This window comes from Antechinus flavipes, chromosome 1 (assembly GCF_016432865.1).
Source record: "Antechinus flavipes isolate AdamAnt ecotype Samford, QLD, Australia chromosome 1, AdamAnt_v2, whole genome shotgun sequence".
NCBI classification, from domain to species: Eukaryota; Metazoa; Chordata; class Mammalia; order Dasyuromorphia; family Dasyuridae; genus Antechinus; species Antechinus flavipes.
In genome coordinates this window covers 677,217,936-677,241,764 of record NC_067398.1, presented here as the reverse complement: position 1 = coordinate 677,241,764, position 23,829 = coordinate 677,217,936, and the positions used below count along the sequence as shown (strand labels likewise).

General features: G+C 46.9%; 1 protein-coding gene across 3 annotated transcripts; it reads left to right on the top strand.

Moving 5' to 3' along the window:
* Positions 1–1,299: 1,299 nt before the first annotated feature.
* On the top strand, positions 1,300–23,135 carry SHC2 (SHC adaptor protein 2). 3 transcript variants are annotated; one of them, XM_051972423.1, is made up of 13 exons: positions 1,300–1,877; positions 6,269–6,339; positions 9,053–9,113; positions 13,648–13,767; positions 15,814–15,867; positions 16,256–16,307; positions 16,479–16,605; positions 16,729–16,900; positions 17,347–17,413; positions 18,705–18,863; positions 19,695–19,996; positions 21,356–21,495; positions 22,764–23,135. In XM_051972423.1, the coding sequence occupies exons 1-12, from the start codon at positions 1,332–1,334 to the stop codon at positions 21,482–21,484; spliced, it is 1,860 nt and encodes a 619-aa protein (XP_051828383.1). In that variant the 5' UTR covers positions 1,300–1,331; the 3' UTR covers positions 21,485–21,495; positions 22,764–23,135. The 3 variants fall into 3 exon arrangements, with proteins under 3 accessions (XP_051828383.1, XP_051828382.1, XP_051828384.1); XM_051972422.1 differs by lacking the exon at positions 22,764–23,135 and having other exon boundaries at positions 1,301–1,877; positions 21,356–22,289; XM_051972424.1 differs by lacking the exons at positions 15,814–15,867; positions 22,764–23,135 and having other exon boundaries at positions 1,301–1,877; positions 21,356–22,289.
* The last annotated feature ends 694 nt before the right edge of the window (positions 23,136–23,829 follow it).

Here is a 23,829-nt window from a genome sequence, read left to right as displayed (position 1 = left end):
TACATGATATACAAATGGAGGCAAGCAGACACATACTCCCGCCCACATTTTCACCAAGCTCCCCTCTCCCTTATCCTGTTTTCAACCAGGGGCTGTCAATCTTGGCTGCCTGTGCTGCCCTCATTCCTTCCCATCTGCTCTGGAGCTTCCCCCTCTCCTAGCCTCACTTCCCCAGGGAGCAGGGGGCGGGGCACCTGAGTCTATGATCCTGTTTCTCCATTTTATTGATCCAGCTTGGAGCCTGAGCTACTAACCACCTCCTTTATCTCAGCTTCCACTGTCTTTCCTTCCTAGCACATCAGCCCTGTGCTCATTTCTTCTTTTCTCATTCCTTGGAATTCAGTCCTACATCCCTAAATCAGGGCCCCAGGCAGAGCTCTACAGACTTTTTAGAATGAATTAAAAGCAATCTTGGAACACAGTACAGAGAATGTCAATGCTAGGTAAGTCCTTACAACAATAAGTATCAGAACTGTTCCAGGACCCTTAGTATATAATGTCAGAACTAGAAGGACACTTAATACACACAATGTCAGAGTTGGACCCTCAGAACACTGAATATCAGAGCTGGAAGAGATCTTATTCCTCTTTTTACAAATAGGGAAAGTATCATCCTGAGATGAGAAAGAATTTTTCTAAGCCCCCAGAAGGAAGTGCTGATACAAAGGGGAAGACTCTATGCTCATGGGTGGGGAGAAGGTCGAGCCTGTTCCCCCAGCCTCCTCCATAACCGTTCCAGCTCTTTGGTATTCTGCATAGATGTTCTTTATGCTGGGAGGGGCCAACATCCATGCTAGTATGTTGATTGGGGAGGTGAGGGGGGGGGAGGAATATTCCCTGAACGAGGCAGAAGAGGCTGGGGAGGTTGTGAGTTCTGGGGTGCAGAGTAGGAGAGTCTTCTGGAGGCTCTTCTCGTCCCTGATTACTTGTGGGGTAGAGAGCCGAATGTAACTGAGTGAAGTCCCTCTAACCGAACTCTGGGGCGAGGATTAGTCTGAAGAGGGCCTGGGTCTATTGGCTGTAGGAGCTGGGAATTGCTCTGTCCCAGCGGTGCAGGGGGTGGGGCACCCTATCCCAGAGCGGGCCGGGAGAATGGGGACCTGGAAAGGGGGGCTGCGGTACCCCCCAACTCAGTCCCCTTCCCCCTCCCGCGGCTGCGCGCTGAGGCTTGCAGCGCTGCTCGGCATGACATCATCCTGCTCTGGGGGCCTTCCGGGAGGGGGGCGAGCCGGGTAGGAGCGGCCGGCAGGCTGGGGAGGTGTGTGGGGGGAGAGGAGGGAGCCGAGGGGAGCGGAGCCCTGGAGGCGCACTAGGGCGCAGGCGGCCCGGCCATGAGCAGCCGGGCAGGCCCGGGCCCCGGCCCCGGCGCCCCGTCTTCTCCCCCGCCCGCCTCCCCGGCCACCCCGAGGCCCGGGTCCGAGACCGGGCTGGACGAGCCAGATGCCCCCACCACTTTCTGTAAGCTCCTGCCCAGGATGTCTCCATGGAAGTTCGCGGGGCCCGCCGCCTTTCTCAGCCGCAGCCCGTCCAGCGCGGGCAAGGAGCTGGCCCCAGCATCGGCCACCAAGGGCGGCGGCCTGGAGGAGGTGTCCGCGCCGGGATCCGGGACTGGGCCCGGCCTGGCCGCAGTACTGGGCGCCTGCGAACCCGTGTGCGCCAGCCCCTGCTCCTTGCAGCTGATGAGCCGCTGCCGAGGCACGGCCGGGGCCCGCCAGGCCGGGGCTGCTGCCGGAGCGCGGGGAGTTGGGTCCGGGGCGCGACCACCGCCGGCCGGCGACGAATGGAGTCGCAAAGGCAGTTTTATCCACAAGCCCCCGCAGGGCTGGCTGCACCCGGACGACAGGGTCCTGGGGCCGGGGGTCTCCTACATCGTGCGGGTGAGTGCAGCCGCCCCCACCCTCTTCTTTCCCTCTTCCAGGACACTTCAGCCTGGCGACCGGCTCCCCCTTTCCCTAGCTTGGACCCTTAGAATCATGGAGAGTGCCAACTGTCACATCTGAATGAGACTTTAGAGACATAGTCCAACTCCCCTAAAAAAAAAATTAAGAAACTAAGGCCCATGGAGTGGGGGTCGAGTTACTGCAAGCCTTGCAGCCCATTCGAGTCTTCCCCTATACCCAAGATCCCCAGAAGGCCCTCCCTCTTGCCCTTCTCTCTTCCCCTCTTCTCTTCTCCCACGGTCTGACCCTCAGAGTGAAATCTAACTCACCCCAAGTTCCCACGGTGTCACGTGGGATGAGAGGGCACCCGGGAGTCTTTTGATTTCCCTTCCCTACAGGCATTCTCTCTTAATCCCAGATAGGTCTGGAAAGAGGGAAAATCAGAAGGGTGTGGCCGCAAACCAGTCTCGTTGGGGCATTTCAGATTCCCCCTCCTTCCCTCCTCCCCGCAGAAATACCCCAGAGTACCTGTCTGTGAAGGTGAGAGATGGGGCAGAGGAGAAAAAAGACAGAAGAATCTAGTTTAGAAGCTTCCATCGTTCTTCTCCCTGGGAATCTTCCTATGTGATTTGGGATTCTCCCAGCATGCCTTTTTTTAATTACCTGCCTCCCTTTAACTTCATTTCAACAAATATTTATTAGATATCTGCTTTATACTAAGCACTTGGGTAGATGAAAACAAAACACCAACCAGTCTCTTCCCTTAAGGAGCTCGTTCAGTCTTACAAAAAGTTGGGTGGCGGATGCTCTCCCTGGTGACTTCTGAAAGCCTTGGTTTCTGGGGTCCCAGGTCATTACTGAAAGGCAGGACCTGGAAATAAGAACTCTTGGTTCTTTGCTTGGTCATAATGATTCTGAATCCTGGGAATCGGAGCTAAGCTCTCTCAGGATGGCTTGATTACTCAATTTTTGCAAATAGGGAAGGTCATAACCCACATCTCTTCAGTACTTTTGTGATTTGATTTTCTCTTCCCCCAAATACCTGGTTAAGTCTTTTACTTTATCAGATCAGGAAGCTGAGTCCCACAGAATAGTTGCAACTTGCTTGGTGTCAGAGGTGGAGTCAGACCTCAAATCCAGAGCTCCTGATTTTCAGATCAGGGCTATACCCTGAACTAAGGTTTTCCCATCTTAGGTGATCAGGAAGTTCTTTTGTTTGCTTGTTGTGGTTGAGAGAGGGATTGTATCAGATAGTGGAGAAGGAAAAGGATGGTTGAGAAGGAGATCTGGGGAAGTGCTTTCCTTTACTAAGTTCCAGCTAGTCCAAGGGGTGAGCAGGTTTTTAATCACATCTTCCAGGCTCCTCATTTCATTCTTAATTAATTTAGAGTCAGAACCCCTGGGCACTGCTCCCTTCCCAGATGAATTACAGGATGTGTGGGATCCTGGGTCAAAGTCTAACTGAATTGAAAGAGAAAAACAGAAGGCCTTAACCCTTTCTAGCCCTTGGGATTTCTCCAAAGAACCTTGAGAGAATCCACAATCCCCCATGTTTCTGGGGAAGTATTCATAGTCCTAGATGCAAGGAATGTTGGTGCTGGGATGGCTCAAATAACATAGGATATCAGATCTGGGGAACTCCTTTTGCCATTATTTAGCCATTTCAATCATGTCCATTTTTTCATGACCCCGTTTGGGGTTTTCTTGGCAAAAATACTGGAGCAATTTCCCGTTTCCTTCTCTCACTCATTTTATAGATGAGGAAACTGAGGCAAAAAAAAAGCCACACCATTAATAGGGATCTGAGGCCATATTTGAATTCAGGAAAAGTCTGCCTGACTCCAGGCCCATCACTCTATACTACCTAGCTTCTGGGGCAGGGACTGATGGGCAAGGGAGTGTAGCATGGCCCCGGAAAGAAGTGTTCTTAGAAGATGGAAGGAACCTTAGAACACAGAATGTCAGAACTGAAAAGGAATTTTAAAAATGTAATTTCTGAGCCTGAAAGAAACTCAGAAATCATCTGGTAAATCAATTCATTAATCAATCAACAGATATTCATTAAATTCACCATGTACCAAATCCTATGTTGTAGTCTGGGGATACAAAGACAAATTTCAAACAATTCTTGCCCTCAAGAAGCTTATAGTACTCATATGGACATTTGCAAATCAAATGCAAGACAATTTTGGAGGAAAAGGCAATAGCACCTGGGGATAGGGCACAGGGAATAAACTCCTGTGGAAAGTGTTGCTTGAGCTGAGTTGAACTGAAGGAAACTAGGGATTCCAAAATGGCAGTGTAGCCAGAGAGTATTCCAGGTTTGGGGCACAGAAATGGAAAGGAAAGCTTGAAGGAAGATAGGAGATAGGGCATAGTGGGGAAACTGAGGCCTTGTAAGGGAAAGGGACTTGACCAAAGTGGCACAAGTAATCAGGATTAGAAACCAGGTCTCCCTCAGACTCTAGTTGTCCTCCTCAAGACAAGGGATTTTGGTGGATGATATAGTAGGGTCCTATGCTAATTAGCTGAAGTCAATAAAACATTTATTAAATATATACTGGGAACAAAACTTTGTGTCAAGGTCAGGGGAGGATAGAGAGATGAACAATTATGCCATCTGCCGTGTGGGCTTCAAAGGAGCTTTCAAGTCCAGTTGTGAGATAAAAAACGCTTACAAACAATGCTGATACAGATTAAAAAAGAGATGACCTGCAGAGTTAGTCTTAGCACCCTCCATGCTGAGTATTGGGGTTACAAAGAAAAACAAAGGGATTGCCTCTATCCTCAAAGAGACAGGAGAGACGACATCAATAACTAGAAATATAGAAAATACAGACTGAGTTGATAAAAGACAAGATGGAAGGGGAAGGTAACAGCACTTAGGAGAATGAGGAAAGGTTCTGCAGAAGGCAGTATATGAGATGATTCTCAAAAGAAGCCAGGAAAGCTAAGAGGATGAGGAGAGGGACCATTCTAGACATGAAGTATAAACAGTATAAGTAAAGATATGGAGGTGGAAGATGGAATGTTGTGTATAAGGGTAGAAAGGGTAGAAAAAATCAGGGTAGTTGGATCATAGAGTACTGGAAAGGGAATGAAGGATAAGAAGACTAGGAGGTAGGTAGAGGCAGACTATAATAAACTTTAAAAATCAAGAAGAAGAGACAGCTAGGTAGTTCAGTGGATATAGCACCAGTTCTGAAGTCAGAAGGACCTGAGTTTGAATTTGTACTCAGATACTTATTTACTAGCAGTATAAGTCTAGACAAGTCACTTAACTCCAACTGCCTCAAAAAAAAAGTCAGAGAGAGGTTTTTATATTTGATTCTGTTTATTTACTATTTGATCTTCCCCAGTTATATGAAAAACAAATTTTTTACATTTGTTTTTAAAACTTTGAGTTCCAGATTCTCTTCCTTCCTCCCCATCTCCATTAAGAAGGCATATGTGAAGTTATAAATATTTTACATTTGATTCTGGAACTGATAGGGAACCAATGAGGTGACCCAGACCTGCATTTTTGGAAGATCAGTTTGCTGGTCCAATGAAGAGAGTCCATGTCTCTGGGAAGAGAGTTGAAGCAGGGAAGTCCATTGCAATAGATGTGAGATGATGAGGGCCTGTGCTAGAAGGGAGTATATGTGAGGGACGATGTGAAGGAAAATTGACAGGTCTTGGCAAAAGATTAGATACAAAAGGTAAGTTAGGTGTTGAGGATGACAACCAAAATATAGAATCTGGCTGATTGAGGTGGATGATGTTTTCCATAGTAATAGAAAAATGGGGAAGGGGGAAGCCTTTATTTATTTATTTATTTTGCAGGGTGAATAAAGATAATGAGTTTTGTTTTAGACATAGTAAATTTGAGGTGCCTGCAAGATCTCTGGTTCTATATGTCTAAAAGGCCATAGGTAATATAGGACTGAAGCTCAGGAAAGAGACACATCTGGATATATAGATCCCAGAATCCTCTGCATCATTAAACTTTTGGAAGCTGATAGCTCATAAAACAAGATAGTATATAGAGAGAAGAGGGCCTTGGAGGACACTCACAGTTAGTGGGTTTGGATGATGATTCTGCAAAGAAGACTGAGAAGTTGGAGGTGGACAAGGAAAGATTAGTGTCACAAAACCCCAGGGAGGAGTGAGAATCCAGGTTGGTGAGGTTGTTGGGACCTTATCCAGGTTAGAGAGGCTGTGAGGTGGGACTTAAATGACCAGGATTTTGTCAGCCAGAAACAAGGAAGGAACTCAAGGTGTAGAAGGTGGCAGGAGCAAAGACTTCCCAAAGCTGAAGACATTGTGACAAGATGCTTGGTTTTGCCAGCCCATCCAAAGACTCAGGATCTGGAAATTGACTCTTTCTCTCACTCTATCTCCCTTAGTACATGGGCTGCATAGAGGTACTACGTTCCATGAGGTCCCTGGATTTTAACACCCGGACCCAGGTTACCCGGTGAGTGTTGGGACTCCTCTCTCCTGGGAGTGGGCTGGGGGTAAGGCTGGCGGAGTAGACAAACCCATTGCATGAAGTCAGAGACTGAAGCCAAGGATCAGAAAAGGGGCAGTTTGTGCTTTGAAGAATTCTATATCCTCAAGAACCCCTAGTAATCCCTTATATTTTGTACAATGCTTCAAATTACCTGGTACTTGACAGTGTACTAAGTTTGTTACCATTTAGAAGACCTTTTATAGTCTGGAGAGCACTTTACAGCTTATAAAGCATTTTTTCCACATCCATTATCTCATTTGATCTTCACAGTAGTTCCATGGAGACTGAGCTAGGATTATTGTTCTGACTTAACATGGGGAAATTAAGTCTCAGTGAGAAAGGAAAGGACCATACAGCTCTTCAGGGACAGACTAGAATATGAGCGTCCTGAATTCCACTTGTAGAAGCAAGTATTGAATAGTTTTTAGAGTTGCAAGGGAGCCAAGAACAGAAAATGTCAGAGCTGAAAGAACCTTTAAAACATAGAACGTGTACAGGTAGCAAAGAGACTTTAGAGACCATCTATACCAATTTTCCCCTTTTACAGATGGCTTAAAGAGGGGAAAGAGCTTGCTTAAAGTCACAAAGGATAGAATTCAAATCTGACCCCCAAGGGCCAGAAGGTGGATAGATACATCTGACGCAAAGCATGTGCTGTCCCAAAATGGGATATAATTTCAACCATATCTGATGGCTATTACCTAGGTAATAGCTGGGAAAATCATGTCCTTCTTGAATCTCTTAGTTTCCTAAAGAAGTTGGACATAATGGCCTCTGAGATCATTCTAGCTCAACAACTGTGATCCTATGTACTCTCTTTCCCCAATTCTTCCCTTGCCTTCCCTTCCCTTCCCTCTTTCCTTCTGTTTCTCTCTATTCTCTCTCTCTCTCTCTGTGTTTGTCTCTCTTTCTCACTCTTTTTCTCTTTCTGTCTCTGTTTCTTTCTGTCTGTCTCTGTCTCTCTTTTTCTCTCTGTCTCTGTCTCTTTTTCTCTTTCTCTCTCCCTCCCTCCTTCTCTCTCTCTCTCTCTCTCTCTCTCTCTCTCTCTCTCTCTCTCTCTCTCTCTCTCTCTGTCTCTCTCTCTCTCTGTCTCTCTGTCTCTCTCTGTCTTTCTCTCTCTCTCTCTGTCTCTCTCTCTCTCTCTCTCTCTCTCTCTCTCTCTCTCTCTCTGTCTCTCTCTGTCTCTCTCTCTCTGTCTCTCCCTCTCGCTCTCGCTCTCTCTCTCATTCTCCCCCTGCCCCAGCACACCCAGACAGAGAGGTTCCTTGCCCATAGATCTAATGGCAAAAAGGGAAGGAGAAGAGAGATGATGGGAGGGGGGAAAGGCAGAGAAGGGCAGAGGTAAAGCAAGGGAAGAATACTGCAGATAAAAGGTGAGGAAAATGGAAGGAGACTGGGAAAAACTCCCCATTGCAGCAGCAGGAAAAGGAGGACAAGGGCTCAGATCAATAGCTGTGACCCAGACTTGGAGAGGGTGGAGCCGCAGGGGGAGGGGTGCCTTCTATTATTTATCATCATTGCTGCCAAACAGGGAGAAGTGGTACTTACTGGGGGTGGAGGGAGAGAGCCAGAAGGCCTGGTGGGAGTGCCTTTGGAGCCTGGTGAGGTCAGCCCAGAGAGGGAGGGCCTGAGGTCATGTCCCCTGGGAATGGAGGAAGCCTGATGCTAAAGCTCTTCCTTTAAATGGAGCGTCTCTGTCAGACTTGAGGTCCCTCTTTCTTCTTTCTGCTCCAGCCCACGGCTATCTTGGAGACCACTGTGTAGACACATGGAAGAACTCATCTAATAGCCTCAGAACTTAGTCTCATACCTAGAATTGTCCCAGTAGTTAGAAGCCTCCGTGTTCCCCTGTGTAAGGAGTTAAATCTCACAGGACCCTTACCACCCAGTCCCTTTACTGAGCTCTTCCATCCCCTTTATGACCCCCATCCTCTTCACTAACCCTAACCCAGCCCCCCTCACTGAGGCACCTTTCCCTTCACTGAGCTCCATCCTTCTCACTGAGCTTCCCAGAATGCCAGATGAAATAAGCCCTACTCAGCATATTCCACCAATGTCTTTCCTTGATGACTTCAGGTAAAGGAGAACCCACCACTTCTCAAGAAAGCCCCTTCTACTTCTGAATTTGAATTTAATTTGAATTGTTAGGGAGTTCCCCCCCTTAATTTATCCTAAATCTACTTCTCCACCCTCATTGCTTCTGGTTGCGCTCACTGGGGTCAAAAACAACAAATCTAATTCTTTTCTGTAGGAGACCCCTTCACCTCCATGAATTTCCTAACCCGGCCACTACCTAAAGCTTAGATTCCAAAGTCTTCTAGTCTGAGTCCTTTATCTTACAGTTAAATAAGTTGAAGTGACTTGCCCAGAGTCATACAGATACAAGTGTCAGAGTAAGATTTGAATTTAGAAGCTCAGACTTCAGAGCTAGTACTCTGCCTAGTGAACTTCCCAGCTTCCCTCCTGTAACACACTAGGTTATTGTGGTGAAAATGGTTTGTGAAAACGTCAAACACTAAAAATGTGAGGTGGAAGTTATCATCATCATCCTCATCATCAGTGACTGCCCTCAGCTTAAACCCTATAACTCTCCCAGCTGCACAGCCAGGCTGGAATGACGTTCCCCTTCCCTGACCCCTCCCCATGATCTCTCTCATGAGGATGCTCTCTCCTACAGGGAGGCGATCAATAGGCTTTATGAAGCAGTGCCTGGTGTCCGAGGTGCCTGGAAGAAAAAGGTGGGTGAAGTTTCAGGGAAAAGCAGACTCTGTTGTGGAAGAATAGATGCTGCGAAGGGTATAGAGTCTAGATAGAAAAATAAGGAGTCAGATACTACCTGGGTCCTGGGAAGGAGTTGGGCTGAGGAAGAAAGAGGCGATGCTTTGAAGATATAGGTTCCCTTCATTCACAGCTGGAGAAGAATGCAGTGACTAGCAGGGAGAATCTGATGGGTTTGGGTGAGGAGCTGTGGTTAGCTTTTGCAATATGAAAAATTTCCATTTCAACTCTAGAATCCTGAGCTTCCAACTTGGATTGTTCTCCAGCCCAACCTTTAGAACCCCTGTATTAAAAACAGGATGCTTTTCCTGTTTCATACTTAGAATCTTGAGTCTCAAAACTGCATTTTTCTCCAACCTCGTACCTAGAACTTTAGTCTCATATCTGGACCTTTCTTCAAATTTTACATCGAGAACCATAACATTAAATGCGGGTCCTTCTTCAACCTCACACCTAGAATCCCTATTCTCTTTCTCTGTCTCTGTCTCTGTCTCTGTCTCTCTCTGTGTGTCTCTCTGTCTCTCTCTGTTTCTGTCTCTCTGTCTCTCTGTGTCTCTCTGTCTCTCTCTCTCTCTGTCTCTTTCTGTGTCTTTCTTTTATTAAAGCTTTTTATTTTTCAAAACATATGTGTGGACAATTTTTCAACATTAGCCCTTGCAAAACTTTGTGTTCCAATTTCCCTCCTTCCCCCACACCCTCCCTTAGATGGCAAGTAGTCCAATATATGTTAAACATGGTAGAAGTATATATTAAATCCAATATATGCATACATATTTATACAATTATCTTGCCGTACAAGAAAAATCAAATCAAACTAGAAAAAAAATTAGAAGCAAAATAAAATGCAAGCAAACAACCACAAAAAGAGTGAAAATGCTATGTTGTGATCCCTACTCAGTTCCTAAAGTCTTCTATCTGGGTGTAGATGGCTCTCTTCTTCATTAAACAATTGGAACTGGCTTCAGTCATCTCATTGTTGAAAAGAGCCACGTCCATCAGAATTGATCATCATATAGTCTTGTTGTGTGTATAATGCTCTCCTGGTTCTGCTCATTTCACTCAGCATCAGTTCATGTAAGTCTCTCCAGGCTTCTCTAAATCACCCTGTTGGTTGTTTCTTACAAAATAATAATATTCCATAACATTCATATGCCATAACTAGAATCCCCATTCTCAAACCTGGATCATTCTCCAGCCTTTCACAGAGAAGTCAGATTTAAAACTGAACCCTTTCTCAGTGTCACATATAAAGCCCCAGCTTCAAAATTAGACTCTTTCCCAACCTCATACCTAGAACCTCCAGTCTTAACCCTAGAACTTCCTAAAACTTCACACCTAGAATTTACACTACAATTACTAGCTACAAATTACCTTTCTTCTTTGACTCTCAGTTCCCTAATCGATATAAATTAGGATAATAATATAGGATACCTCACAAGGTTGTTGTGAAGAAAGCTTAAAACACTATGGAAATGTAAATTGCTATTATTAACTCCCCTCCAACCCAAGCCTAGAACCCATCTAACAGCCTCAAACCTTAGTCTCATTCACACCTAGAATTGTCCCAGTAGTTACACGCCTACAAGTCCTGTTGTGTCTGAAACCTAGAATCTCTCATAAACTCACATGTTTCCCCATCCTAAAAGCTAAATCTTGTCCCATTCTTCAAGTGAAAACTCTAAGCATCAATCCTTTTAATTTTCTTTAGAAAAATGTTGTATCTTCTGTTTTAAATCAGTTATTTCTACATCTCTCTTTCTGTCTCTTTCTCTACGTATGTCTATCTTCCTGTCTCTCTCCATGTCTGCCTGTCTGTTTCTTTTTTCTTTTTCTCTTTGTGTCTCTATCTCTATCTGTGTGTATTGTTTCTCTCCCTGTCTCTGTGTCTCTCTTTGTCTCTCTCTCTCCTTGTCTCTTTGTATTTGTCTCTTTGTGTCTTTCTGAGTCTCTTTTTCTCTATCTTTCTCTGTGCTTGTCTGTCTTTTTTTTCTCTGTCTCTCTCTTTCTCTCTGTCTTCTGTCTATGTCTTTGTCTCTTTGTCTCTCTGTCTCTGTCAAACACAGAGTCACACACTGTGATAATAAAGAAAAGCAATTATCCCAAGCCCATTAGTGACTGGATCTGACTATTGCTACCTTCTTCAGTCATAATCTCCCACATCACTCCCAAAGCATGGTGGTTCCCTCTCATCCCTTCTCTAGGGTCAGATTAATCATGACAATTAGTGCACATGGCATTACTATAGTCCCTGTCTCTATAGTTTCCTTGGCTCTACTTCCTTTGCCTTGCATCACTTCATACAACTTTCCCCATGGTTCTCCGAATTCCTCTGATTTGTCTTTTCTTATGGTGCAATAATATTGTGTTACATTCATGGACCATATTGCCTTTTGTCATTCCCCAAGCAACTGGAACTAGCTTTGTTTCCCAGTTTTTTTTTTTTTTTGCTACCCCCCAGACCTTGTTATGTGCCTCTCTCTCTCACAGCAGAGAGATCAGAAATACTGAATGGGGCACACATTGGCAGAAAAAGTTGACACATTTGGTTAGTTTTATATAACTACTGTTTTTATGTAAAAAGGAGGCTTTTATTGGATGTGAGGAATTAAATGGAAATGGCATTAGCTTTTTTTAAAAGCATCAATAAAACTTTTTAGTACGATTTTTTAAAAAGGGCTTTCTGGGACTAGTTTGAGTTCTTTCTCTCTCACAGCAGAGAGATAGGGAGACAGAAATACTGAATGGGGCCCACATTGTCAGAAATAGTTGACACATTTGGTTAGCTTTGTATAACTACTGTTTTTATGTAAAAAGGAGACTTTTATTGGATGTGAGGAATTAAATGGAAATGGCATTAGCTTTAAAAAAAAGCATCAATAAAACTTTTTAGTACAGTTTTTTTTAAAAGGTCTTTCTGGGACTAGTTTGAGTTCTTTCATTCTATCTTTGATCTCTGTGAAATATATGCCTAATTGTGGGATATTTGGATCTTTTTTTTAGGACTTTTTCTCAAACAGTTCTAAATTTTTTTCCAAAATGCCTCAGCTCTATTTCTTTAAAAAAATACAATAGTAGTATTTATTTAGTTCTTTCAAATTTGCCAACATATGCTTTATAAATGTTATTTCATATGATCCTCACATTGACCCTGTGAAGTCATTGCTATTAGTTCCCCCATATTCTGTAGTCATTTTTCAATCTTCTCTGATTCTTTGTGACCAATTTGGGGTTTTCTTGGTGAAGATACTGGCATGGCTTGCCATTTCTTTCTCCGGCTCATTTTACAGATGAGGAAACTGAGGCGAGCAAGGTGAAGTTCCTTGCCCAGGGTCACATAGTTGGTAAGTCTGAGGCCAGATTTGAACTCAGGAAGATGAATCTTTCTCACTTCAAATCTGGCACTCTGTTCACTGAGCCATCCTACTGCTCCTTCCTCCATTTTACAGATGAGAAAACTGAGCATGGAAAAAGTCATGCATGTAGTTGATCAGAGTCAATATCAAACTCTTTCGGATTCCCAGTCTGACACTCTATCCACTAGACCTCGTAGCTAATGCCTTTTATAGCTTAATGTTTTAAATTATAAAACAATTGTTAATAACAATCCACAATACAAGAAAACAAAAGTCACTGACATATGCAACGTTACACATCCATAGTCCCCTCTCTCTCCAGCTGAAGGATGGGGGTGCAAGTTCTCCTCTCTTCTCCAGGGAAGAGATTGTTCTTTTAAATTCAGTGTTGTTTTATTGACATTTTCACTTCCCATATTGTATAGCCTTTGTGTGTGTCATCTTCCTTGCTGTCCTAACTTCATTCTGCCTCAGTTTATAAGTCTTCTCTTGCTTCTCCAAATTCTCCACATTCATCATTTCTTAGGTGTTACATTCACGAACCACAGTTTATTTAGCCATAAATAACTGCCATTTCCCAAATGACTAGCAATCACTGCATTTCCAGTTCTTTGTTACCCACAAAAAGTGCTACTGTGGATATTTTAGCATATGTGGAGATTACCTTCCTGTTTTTGACTCTTTAGGGTTAGAGACAGGGATCTCTGGGCCAAAGGATAGGAACAGTTCAATAACTTTTTTTTTTTTTTTTGCCTACTTCCAAATTGTTTTCTTTTTTTTTAAATTTATTTTTTTTTGTTTTTTGTTTGTTTGTTTTTTAATTTTTATTTTATTTTATAGCTAGGTTAATTTTTTTTTTTACAACATTATCCCTTGCACTCGCTTCTGTTCTGATTTTTTCCCCTCCCTCCCTCCACCCCCTCCCCTAGATGGTAAGCAGTCCTATATATGTTAAATATGCCAGATTGTTTTCTAAAATGCAATCTTCCTCTCCCATCCCACCCTCCCCACAAACTTAGTCTTTGCTATGGGTTAAATCTGACTCTACACCCTGGTCACTTCCCGAATGTTTTGGTCTCGTGCCCTGATGCAGCCAGAATCTGCACCTGGCCAAAGGGGCATTGTTTCCCTTGTTCTGCAGGCCCCCAACAAAGCCCTTTTCTCCATCCTTGGGAAGAGCAACCTCCGTTTTGCTGGTATGAGTATTACAATCAACATCTCCATCGATGGGCTCAACCTCATGGTGCCCACCACTCGCCAGGTAAGCCCTGTGCCACCTGGCTGCCACCCCCTCTCCCTCCCATTCCCATCCACTCCATGCTCATTTCTTGGCCTTGGCCTGGGGGAGGAAGGGGGGGGGTGCCGAGCCAGAGCAGGCCCACCTGCTTCCTTCCAACTCACCTGTGGATTTCCTTCTTCTCCTGTGACTTCGGTGATCCCTGGGGGTGGAAAGAGAGATAAGGGCTGGGTGTGTGTATGCACAGGTATGTATGTATATGGGAAAGCACTCAGTGCCAGTCAAACACTTATTACATGTGGGAACAGGCAACTCCCAGGTAAGGAAATTGCTTCTCTCGGCTGAGGAAAATTCTTTCATTTACGTTCCTTTGCCTTAAAGGCGTGATGATGAGGGGGGAAAGGATCTTTGGGGTCACAAGCCAGTGTTTGTGTCAGGAACAGGACACGATCCCATGTTTTTCCTGGATTTAAGACAACTCTCTGTCCCCTAGGCTCCAAGCCTCTCATAAGTATGGGACTAGATGGGGATAAGTGTGTGGCTGTGGACAGATACACATCTCTGTGAGTGTGACTCTGAGGGTCTGAGAGTGTCTCTGAATATGGTGTGACTTTTAGCATCTCTCTGAGGGCGTCTCTGAGTGTAAGTGTATATCTTTCAGAGTATATCTGAATGTGACTGAATATCTGTGAGTGTGTCTGTGAATGTGTTTATGAGGGTCTGTGGGTGTGACTCTGAGTCTCTGAGTCTCTGTGAGTGTGTCTCTGGGGGTGTATCTGAGTTTCTCTGAGTGTGAGTGTGTCTCTGAGTGTCTGTGCTGCTGAGTGTGTCTAAATGTGAGTTTGTGTCTCTAAGTGTGTCTCTGTGTGTGTGTTTGAGTGTGAGTGTGTCTCTGAGTATCTGAGTTGTCTGTGAGTGCCTTATTTTATCAGCAAATCTGAGGGTGCAAGCCCATTTTTCCAGATTCATACATGCTGTGTGTATCTTCCCTTCTTGGGAGCTGTTTTCTGGTCTCCTGGAGTAAAGCACTGGGTTCCATGATCTCTTGGGTTCCTCGGAATCCCCACATCCCCTGACCTGTATCTGAAGGTTTCTGTGTACATGAGGATTTGTGTCACTGGAGACATAGCAGATTGTAGGCTTCCTTCTTGAGTTCCCCAGAAGGTTTGGGGCCGAGAGAAACTGAAAATAGTGGCCAGGAGTGGTTAGGGCTAGTTAAGCACTGGGCACTTGACACATGGTGTGTCTTGAATAAATGTTTGTTGAATTGGATAAAATTAGGAACTGTTCTCCCCATGGGGCAGGTAGGTGAAGTAAGGCACAAAGGGCTGGATTCGGATTCAATTCTTATTCTGACTAGACTCCAGCTGTATGACCCTGGGCGGATCATTTAATTTTCCTCATCTCTAAAATGGGCATAAAAATAGCCTCTGTCTCCCATGGTCATTGTGAGGATCACAGGAGATAATATTTGTAAAGTTCTTTATAACCTTAAAGTGCTATATAAATTATTATTAATAATTTTCCTCAGGGTCCTCAGCAAGGGCAGGAGCAAATTTTGCTTCAGGAGAGTAGAAATTGCCCCTGGGAAGGAATGAAGGAGGTGAGGGAAAGCAGAAATAAAGACCAATGGGGAAAAAGCAGGAATTGCCAGGCTAAACTCAAGCTGGAGTCCAAGTGTGAATGTGAGCAGATTTTAAGCAGCAGGACACGTGTGTTAACCGGGAAGGGGCCTTAGGTCCTGTTCTCCAAGCACTGACCCTCCTTAGCTCCATTACATATTTCTCGGTGTGAGCACTCGCACTTCCCAGAGTCCCTGAACTGAAGCGGGGAAGGAGGTCAGGCTGAGGGAGAGGAGTAAGGAGCCGAGCCCAAGCGTCTGACAGTATTCCAGGTGAAGCTTGGTGCTTCGGGGCTGATAGCTCAGAATCCTGGCTCCTTCCCGGCTTCCTGGTTTCCCTGTCCAGGGAGGAGGGTCCCTCACCTGTCCAAGGTCCACCCCAGGCTTTGCCCCTTGGGCGGAGCTCCCTGCTTCATTGTAACCCATCTCTGCCTCTCTGCCCGGGACAGATCATCGCTAACCATCACATGCAGTCCATCTCCTTCGCCTCCGGTGGCGACACGGTAAGCCCTCCCCTTGAGGGGGGAGCTGGGAGCCTTCCTCTGGGGGGCAGCTCCACCCTACTCTTCTCCCTTCCTCCGCTCCCCTGCTCCCTCCCCCCGCCCAGCCCCCCTCTCCTGTCTCCCATCCCTGCCACCACAACCGCAGCCTCCTTTTGCTTTTGCATCCAGCTGGACCCCTTGTTGCCAGGCAACCACCTCACCAGCTCCCCCTACCACTGGCCCTGGCCATTGCCTTTGCTCTCTGCCAATTATCTTCATCCGGGCCCCCCTCTCCCAACCCTGGGCCCTGTGGACCAGTCTCAGAATCTCAGGTTCCAGGGTCTGGGATGGGGTGGGGGGTAGAAGGTCTGGGCTGTCTCTCACTGAGCGTCCTCCCGTCTCTCCGCAGGACATGACCGATTACGTGGCCTATGTGGCAAAGGATCCCATTAACCAGAGAGGTGAGAGAGCTCCCGGGTGGGGAGAAAGGGAGAGTGGGGCATCGGGGGCTGAAGGACGACTGCAGACTCCCCTCACTGTTGGAGAAGGCCGAGTGCCTTCCTGGGAGAGCTGGGGGAGGTTGGGGGAGTCCTGTCTCATGTCGCATGTTCCCCTCCCTCCCTTCTCCGTAGCCTGTCACATCCTGGAGTGCTGCGAAGGATTAGCCCAGAACGTCATCAGCACTGTGGGCCAGGCCTTCGAGCTGCGCTTCAAACAGTATCTCTACAGCCCCCCCAAAGTGGCCATTCCCCCCGAAAGGTAAAGGGGCCCTGCTCTGGTCTGATGTGGTGTAGGGGAAAGTGACCCGGGGGGGAATCAGAGACCCCAGTCTGAGCACCGGACCTGCCCCCGACTCACTGCCTCTTTGTTTCTGTGGCCCAGGATGTTGGGGAACGAGGAGTCAACTTGGGGTGAGGAGGAGGATGTCAACGAACACGATTATTATAACAGCATCCCTGGGAAGGAGCCCCCCCTGGGCGGCCTGGTGGACTCCCGGCTCTGGGCGCCCAGCTATGTCCACACCCAGCCCCCCAGCTCAGGGGCTTTCAGCCAGGTCAGGCTCTGCCGGTCTTTCCAGGGAGTCTTGGGCCCCTGGGAAAAGGACTGCCATAGGGGGTGTCTTCCCGGAAGGCCAGGGACTTCAAAGACCCTTGCCATTTCCAGGAACCTGCGGTGGTCCCAAAGGTGACAGAAAAAAATTTGGGTGGGGGGAGTCATGGTGAGCCCATCTTCTCCATTAATTGGGGCCAAGGGGAGTTATAGAAGGGGAAAGGCTACCCTGGGAAGCCACTGATTTGTAGGAAAGATATGGCTCCTGTTCTTGGGGAATTTCTATTCCAACAAAGAGATGAAGCCATCAGAACCAGCAAGAAATCTGTCTGTGGCTGTGGTTGAAGGGGGAGAGAGAGCAGAAGGGGGGTAGGGGCCCAGCTAAGAAAGGGCTGGGGGGGGCAAGGAGAAGTGAGGAAGGGAATACTGATGGCCAATTCTGCTTCCCAGATTGGATCCCCGGCCCGGAGAGAGCAACGGAGTCAGGCTGGCCTGCACTGGGACCTGGGTCTCCCTGGTATGAGTCTCTGCAAGGGGAAGGAAGCTGTACTGGGGAGGAGGATACTGATGGGCTGTGCTCAGATTAGTCAGGAATAGCTATGGCTGCCCTTCTGCCTCCCATCTCGACAGCAGTCTGCCCCCCCTACCCCTGAGACACATTTTGAGCTTACTGTTTCCTACCCTTCTCTTCTGTTTTTTATCTACCCTCCTCCTTTCCTCCTTTCCTTCTTCCTTCACTCCTTTTTTCCTTCCTTCTCTTTTTCCTCTCTCCCTCTCTTCTTTCTTTCTCTCTTCCCCCTTTCTTCCTCCCTCCCGCCTCTCCCTTTCTTCCTCCATCTCTCTATTTTTCCCTTCCTTCCCTTTTTTCCTTCTTCCCTCTCTCCCTTCCTCCCTCCTTTTCTTTCTCTCTCCCTTTCTTCTCCCCTCCCCCTCTCTTTCTTTCTCCCTCTCTCCCTCCCTCTATTTTCTAATTAAATCAAAAAACATTTAGTAAGTTCCTAATACACCTGGGGGGCTGTGCTCATTGTTAAGGCTACAAAATGAAAAATAACATTTCCTGCCCTCATGAAACTTACAATCTAATGCTGGGGGAGATGCTGTAGATAAACTAAGTGTAATATATAATGTGAGAAAGACCAGACTCAGCCAGACAACACTCTCTAGGTAAATTTGAGGAAGGAAAACTCACTTTCAGGTTGGGGTGGAGGCGAGTAAGGAGAAAGAAGGAGGAGATAGAATTTATAGAAGATTTACACAAGAGATAACTGACCTGGGACTTTGAGAGAGTGGGGAGGGAGTGCTTTCCTAGATGAGATAGGGCTAATGCAAAGTGGAGCTAGGAGAGGGTAGGATGAGATTAGGGAATAGATGATTATACAGTTTGTAGAATGCTCCAAACAGAAAGTGGAGGTCAGGTGGAGCCTTGAATAGCAAGCAAAGAAGTTTTCTGGCTTCAAAGCCTGAGGGGCTGGGTTCTAGGCTGGGTTCTGGGCTGCCGCTATCTTTGTGAGCTTCAGCGAGAGGTTTAAGCTCTATAAAATAAGGGGACTGGTGTAGATGACCACCAAGGTCCCTTTCAGCCCTCCTCTCTCTCTCTACTTTCATTTTTCTTCTCCTGCCCTCCTCTTAAATGCAGAAGACAAAATTAGAACTTAAAGCCAGTGCAATTATCCAGGGGAATGAGGGGACCCACTTCTCCTGATTATTCTTCCCACCAAACTCAGTGTTTCTCAGCGCACCCCTCAACCCTTCTGCCTCTCCCTGGATAGCCCGGCTCCATTAAACTCCTCTGCATCCCCCTTTCCCAGGCCAGCCCTGTGACGATGGCTACCTGCAGGCAGACAGCCGGCCTCTGGGCTCCCGGGACTATGAGGAGCACATGTATGTGAACACCCAGAACCTGGAGAGCTGGGAGACTGAGCCTGCAGCCCCGGAGGAGAGCCCTAAGAAGGACCTTTTTGATATGAGTATGATGGGAACCCAGGCCTGGGTCTCAGAGAACCTCTAGCTGTAGGGTCAATACAACCTCTGCTCTGAGGAGGGAAGGGGAAGGGAGAAAGAAAGGGAGAGGCCCCTGTCTAAAGGGGAAGAATAATACCTCCTCTCAGGCTGAGGACACAGAGCCTCTGTTCTCAGGGGACCTCTGATTTGACCTGGGTGACTGTCAGCCAGCCAGCACCAGCTTCTTAAATTGTAGTTTTGACCCCTTTGGGGTCTCCAGCTGAATGTGAGAATCATGAAAATATGATTCATTGTCAGTAAATATTTTGCTTTATATACCTATTTTATATACCTATATATTCAGGGTTCCATAAAAATTTCTTGGGTGAAAAAAGTGGGAAAAGTTTAGGAAGCCTTGGGCTGGGCTGGGAGGAAAGACAGGATGGCTTTGTATTCAGCCTGGCCTAATGGGAGGAATCTGGAGCTAAAGGCAGAAGACCTGGTTTAAAGGCTAATTCTTACTATTAGCTGAGTGACTATGGGGAAGTCCTGCCCTTTCCTGGGCCTAATTTCCTTCCTCAATAAAATGAGAGGGGGCCTAAAGGAACCTTAAGAACTCTAAAAACCTGTGTTCTTTTAATTTTCCATAGTTGGATGTCCTGGTCTAAGGGAGATGCAAATTTATAAAGCCTTTTCCTCATCATTTCTCTCACCCGTGTCTCAGAAAATCCCATGAGGGAAGCAAGCCCAAGATTACCCATTCCTATTTCCTAGATAAGGAAACTAAGGTCCCTTTATCCAGGCACACAGGGGGTTGGCCAGAGTCTGGAGTTAAGTCCATGTCTTTGGGATTGCAGGGCCCTTTGAAGACGCCCTGAAACTGCACGAGTGTTCCGTGGCCAGCAGCGGGCCCATCCCCATCGAGGACCAGTGGCCCAGCCCTCCCACTCGTCGGGCTCCCATTGCCCCAACAGAGGAGCAGCTCCGCCGAGAACCCTGGTACCATGGCAAGATGAGCCGGCGGGCAGCCGAGAAATTGCTCAGGACAGATGGGGACTTCCTGGTGCGGGACAGCGTCACTAACCCCGGGCAGTATGTCCTAACGGGCATGCACGGGGGTCAGCCCAAGCACCTGCTCCTGGTGGACCCCGAGGGCGTGGTAAGGAGGCCGGAAGAGACTGGTACCGACAGGCACCAGAACTTAGAACATGACATCTTAGCTTAGTTAAAAGACACCATGGAGACCATCCAGGCTGTTCCAGTTCAGTACCTCAATAAGCATTTCTTAAGCACCTACTGTGTGTCAGATACTGCCCCAGACCCTAGAAATACAAAGATATGAAAGTCCCTCATTTTAAGAAAAGAGAGGAAGAGTTGAAAATGGGGGGAGAAAAGGAGGAAGGAGAAAGAAAGGGGGAGAAAGAGAGAAACAGACACACACAGAGAAAGAGAGAAACAGAGAGAGATAAAAAGAGTGACAGAGTGGGAGAGACAAAGGCAGAGACAGAAAGAGAGAGAAACAAAGACATAAAAAGAGAGACAGAGAGAAACAGATATAGAGAGAGACACAGAGAGAGAGACAGAAAGAGAAACAGACATAGAGACACAGAGATTCACAGAGAGAGAACAGACATAGAGAGAAAGAGAGAGACAGAGAGAGAAACAAAGACAGAGACAAAGAAACAAAGAGAGAAAGAGACAGGCGGAAAGATAGATACACAGACAAAGACAGAGAGAGAGAAAAAGAGACAAAAAGAGAGAGAGAGAGACAGAGAGACAGACAGAGACAGAGAGGTACAAAGACAGAGCTACACAGAGAAAAAGCATCTCAGACAACATACATTTAAGTATATTCACAATAAAGATGACAATATCACAGGAAGGGACAGGATGAAAAGGGAGGGAGGGGGAGCTGGAAGAAGACTCAATGACCCGTAAGGTTTCTTCCATGTCTGAAATTCTGTGGGAGATGCCTTAGAACACAGCATACGATTTCATGTCAGAGCTGGGAGAGACTTTACAGATCATTCTGTCCAAATGGAGAAAATGTGAAAGAAAGGAAATGTGAGGGGGGAAGACTCACACCGTGAGTCAGTGGTGGAAGAGGGACCAGAAGCCCCTGGCTTAGTCTGCCTGACCACGCTTCTTCCAGAAGTACAAGACAAAGGCACTTTCAGGTCTAGCCGGGACTGGACCTTGTGCCATTATTATGGGGTTATATCCATGAACCTAAAGATACCTCCTGTCTGCTCCGATCGGTTGGGTGTCCAGCTGGTAGCTTTAGAACTGTGGTTTGAAAGGGATGTTGTGTGTGTGTGGGTGGGGGGCGTGTTTGTGGGAGGAGGAAATTCGTGGCTATTTTCTATCAGGACAGAAAGGGAGTTTCCTTTTGAACCGTAGCCCAGAAGACAGATTCCAAAGGCTGGACCAGTTGTTCCTCTCTCTCTTCCAGTTTCTCGCCTCTGCCCACCTGCCCTCCAACCTTTGCCTTTCCTGACCAGTTCCCTCTGTCCTGCAGGTACGGACCAAGGATGTGCTGTTTGAGAGCATCAGCCACCTTATTGATTACCATCTGCAAAACGGGCAGCCCATCCTGGCCGCTGAGAGTGAACTGCACCTGCGAGACGTGGTGAAGCGAGAACCCTGACCCGGCCTAGGGTGTGTCCCAGGGAGAGGGTGCTGTTCGCTTTCCAGGGTCCCTGGACTGGGCCGTTTAAAGAGAGACGAAAAGGCCAGGCTACAAGTGTCCTTTCCCTCACCCCCTCCTCACATGTACTGCATCATAGAACATAGAACATAAGGTTTTAGAGATGGAAGGGCTCTTCCAACAATTTATCAGAACTGGAAGAGTTCTCAGAACATGAATGTCAGAACTGGAGGGCCTCAGTGTCTCTACCAGAAACCCAATGCCAACTTATGTAGGTGGGCAGAAACCATCTGCTCCTGCCCTCCCTGGCCCTCCTTTCCTTTGTAAGAGGAAGAGTCTAGATTCGGAGGCTCCCCCCAGTCTGACAGTGTATGTGCTCCGATCCCTTTTAGTCTAGACGTTCTGTGTTCGGTGTTCTGGGTCCCTTCTTGTTCTGAAGTGCTACAGGTCCTCTCCTTTCACTGTCCCCAGCTCCCAGATGGTTCCTTCTCCATCTGCTTGCCTGTGCTCGCCCTTACAGCTCCAGCTCTGGCCCTACCCTCCCTCATCCTTCTTGGATGGGTATGTCTCCGCCCAGCACTGAGCCTGGAATTGCTGTCATCACCACTCGCCTTCTAAGTGAAGGACCGGCTGCTGCTTCTCCTGGGCCAAGGGGGATAGGTCAATCTGGGTCTCTGGGAGCCCCAGCCCTCCCTTCCTTGCCTTCATTCACCTGGCGTGAATGTGTTCATACCAAAGATGAAACTTTTTCTGACTTTTTTTTAAACAAACGAATAATAATAACAAAATGATGGACAACTTCCAAGCTGGTAACTCATTCTCAAATGGGTCCGGGCTCCCTAGGAATGTAGACATGAAATGCCGCCCACTTCTTGACTGGAACCCACGTTCCTCAGCTGTAAAATGTAGGTGCTCAATTCCTGGGAGGTGAGATTAAGGTGCTTGGAGTCCTCAACCTGGATGGGGGCAGTGTCAGAGCAAAGGTGAGGTCTGATGGGAATAGACTGGACCCAAGATCTCTGGCCCTGTTCTTGCCCAGACCATCCCCTTCTTCTCCCCTCTTCCCTCCCTCAACGCTCAGGAACACTAGCCTTTGAACTTTAATGGAACAATCTCTTTTGCTCGTTAGGGAAAAGGAAGCCATATGATATCATAGAACCTAGAATTGTTATGGACGTTAATAATGAGTAATCTGAAGTCCTGATAACCTTGGCATTTGGGAAGTGGGACTTAGGGCCTGCTGCTCCTCCATTTGTATCACTCCCAGTCTTCTTTACAGACCCTACTAACCCATTCGAGGTTCAGATACTAGAGGATCCAGGGATGCAGGTGGGAAAGTCTCCCCACATCCCCACACCAAGAAGAGCTCTTCTGAAAGAAGGGGGTAATGAAATCTAGTCCCCTATTTTACTGATGGGTCCCACAGTAAGTGGGCAGCAGGAGGTGGGACTGATTGACTGGGGATTCCATCACTGACCACTTCATCCTTCCCCAGTACTCCAGGCAACTCCCTCCGGTACCTCTCCCGAGATCTGGCATTCAGAATCTGTTTATAATTAAATCTGGGAGTGACCAAATGACTTGGCTTCTTTTACACTGAGTTACCCAGTCTGGAAAGAAGCTTCTCTTCCCACCTTCGAACCTAGAACTGCCAGTTCCAGGATATGGTGACCCTAGTCCAGGAACCTTCCTCTCTAAGCCAGCTAAGAGGAAATTTCTCCCACATCCTCTGATAGGAGAAATGCAGGCTGGGAAGGTTTCATTGGTGTGAGGAAATGCTTTCTCTGCATCCTCAGCTCAAAGAATCCCCTGCACCGATGATGTCAACCTCAAATAGAAATGGGAGCCACTGAATTGCACATGGGGATCCCTGCAGACTGAATACAGACTTAGAAAACCACATAGGAACATTACCTATATTTTGTTGTCTTTTAATTATTTTGTTAAATATTTCCCAATTGCATTTTCACCTCACGGCGCAATGCTGTGGGCTGCACCCCTCTGGCCCAGAGTACTGAAAGACTAAACAAGGTGCCTCGGATTACACAGCCAGTATGTCTCAGAGGCAGGATTGAAACCGGGTTCTCTGGGCCACACGACTGGCTTTCTCTTCTTCTTACTGTGCTGTCTCGACTTCTACAGGCTTTGCTGTTCACAAATCACTGTCCTTACAGCATTGCTGGGGGGGAGGGTAAGAGAATGACTTTTATGCCCATTTCACAGATGGGGATAACGGAAACTCTGTTCTCATCTCAGTGAACCCCAGATCTTCTGACTCCAAAGTTCTGGGAGCTTTTTAGCTATGGAGATCTTGGTACAGAGGGCTTCTTAGGGGAAACTGGCCC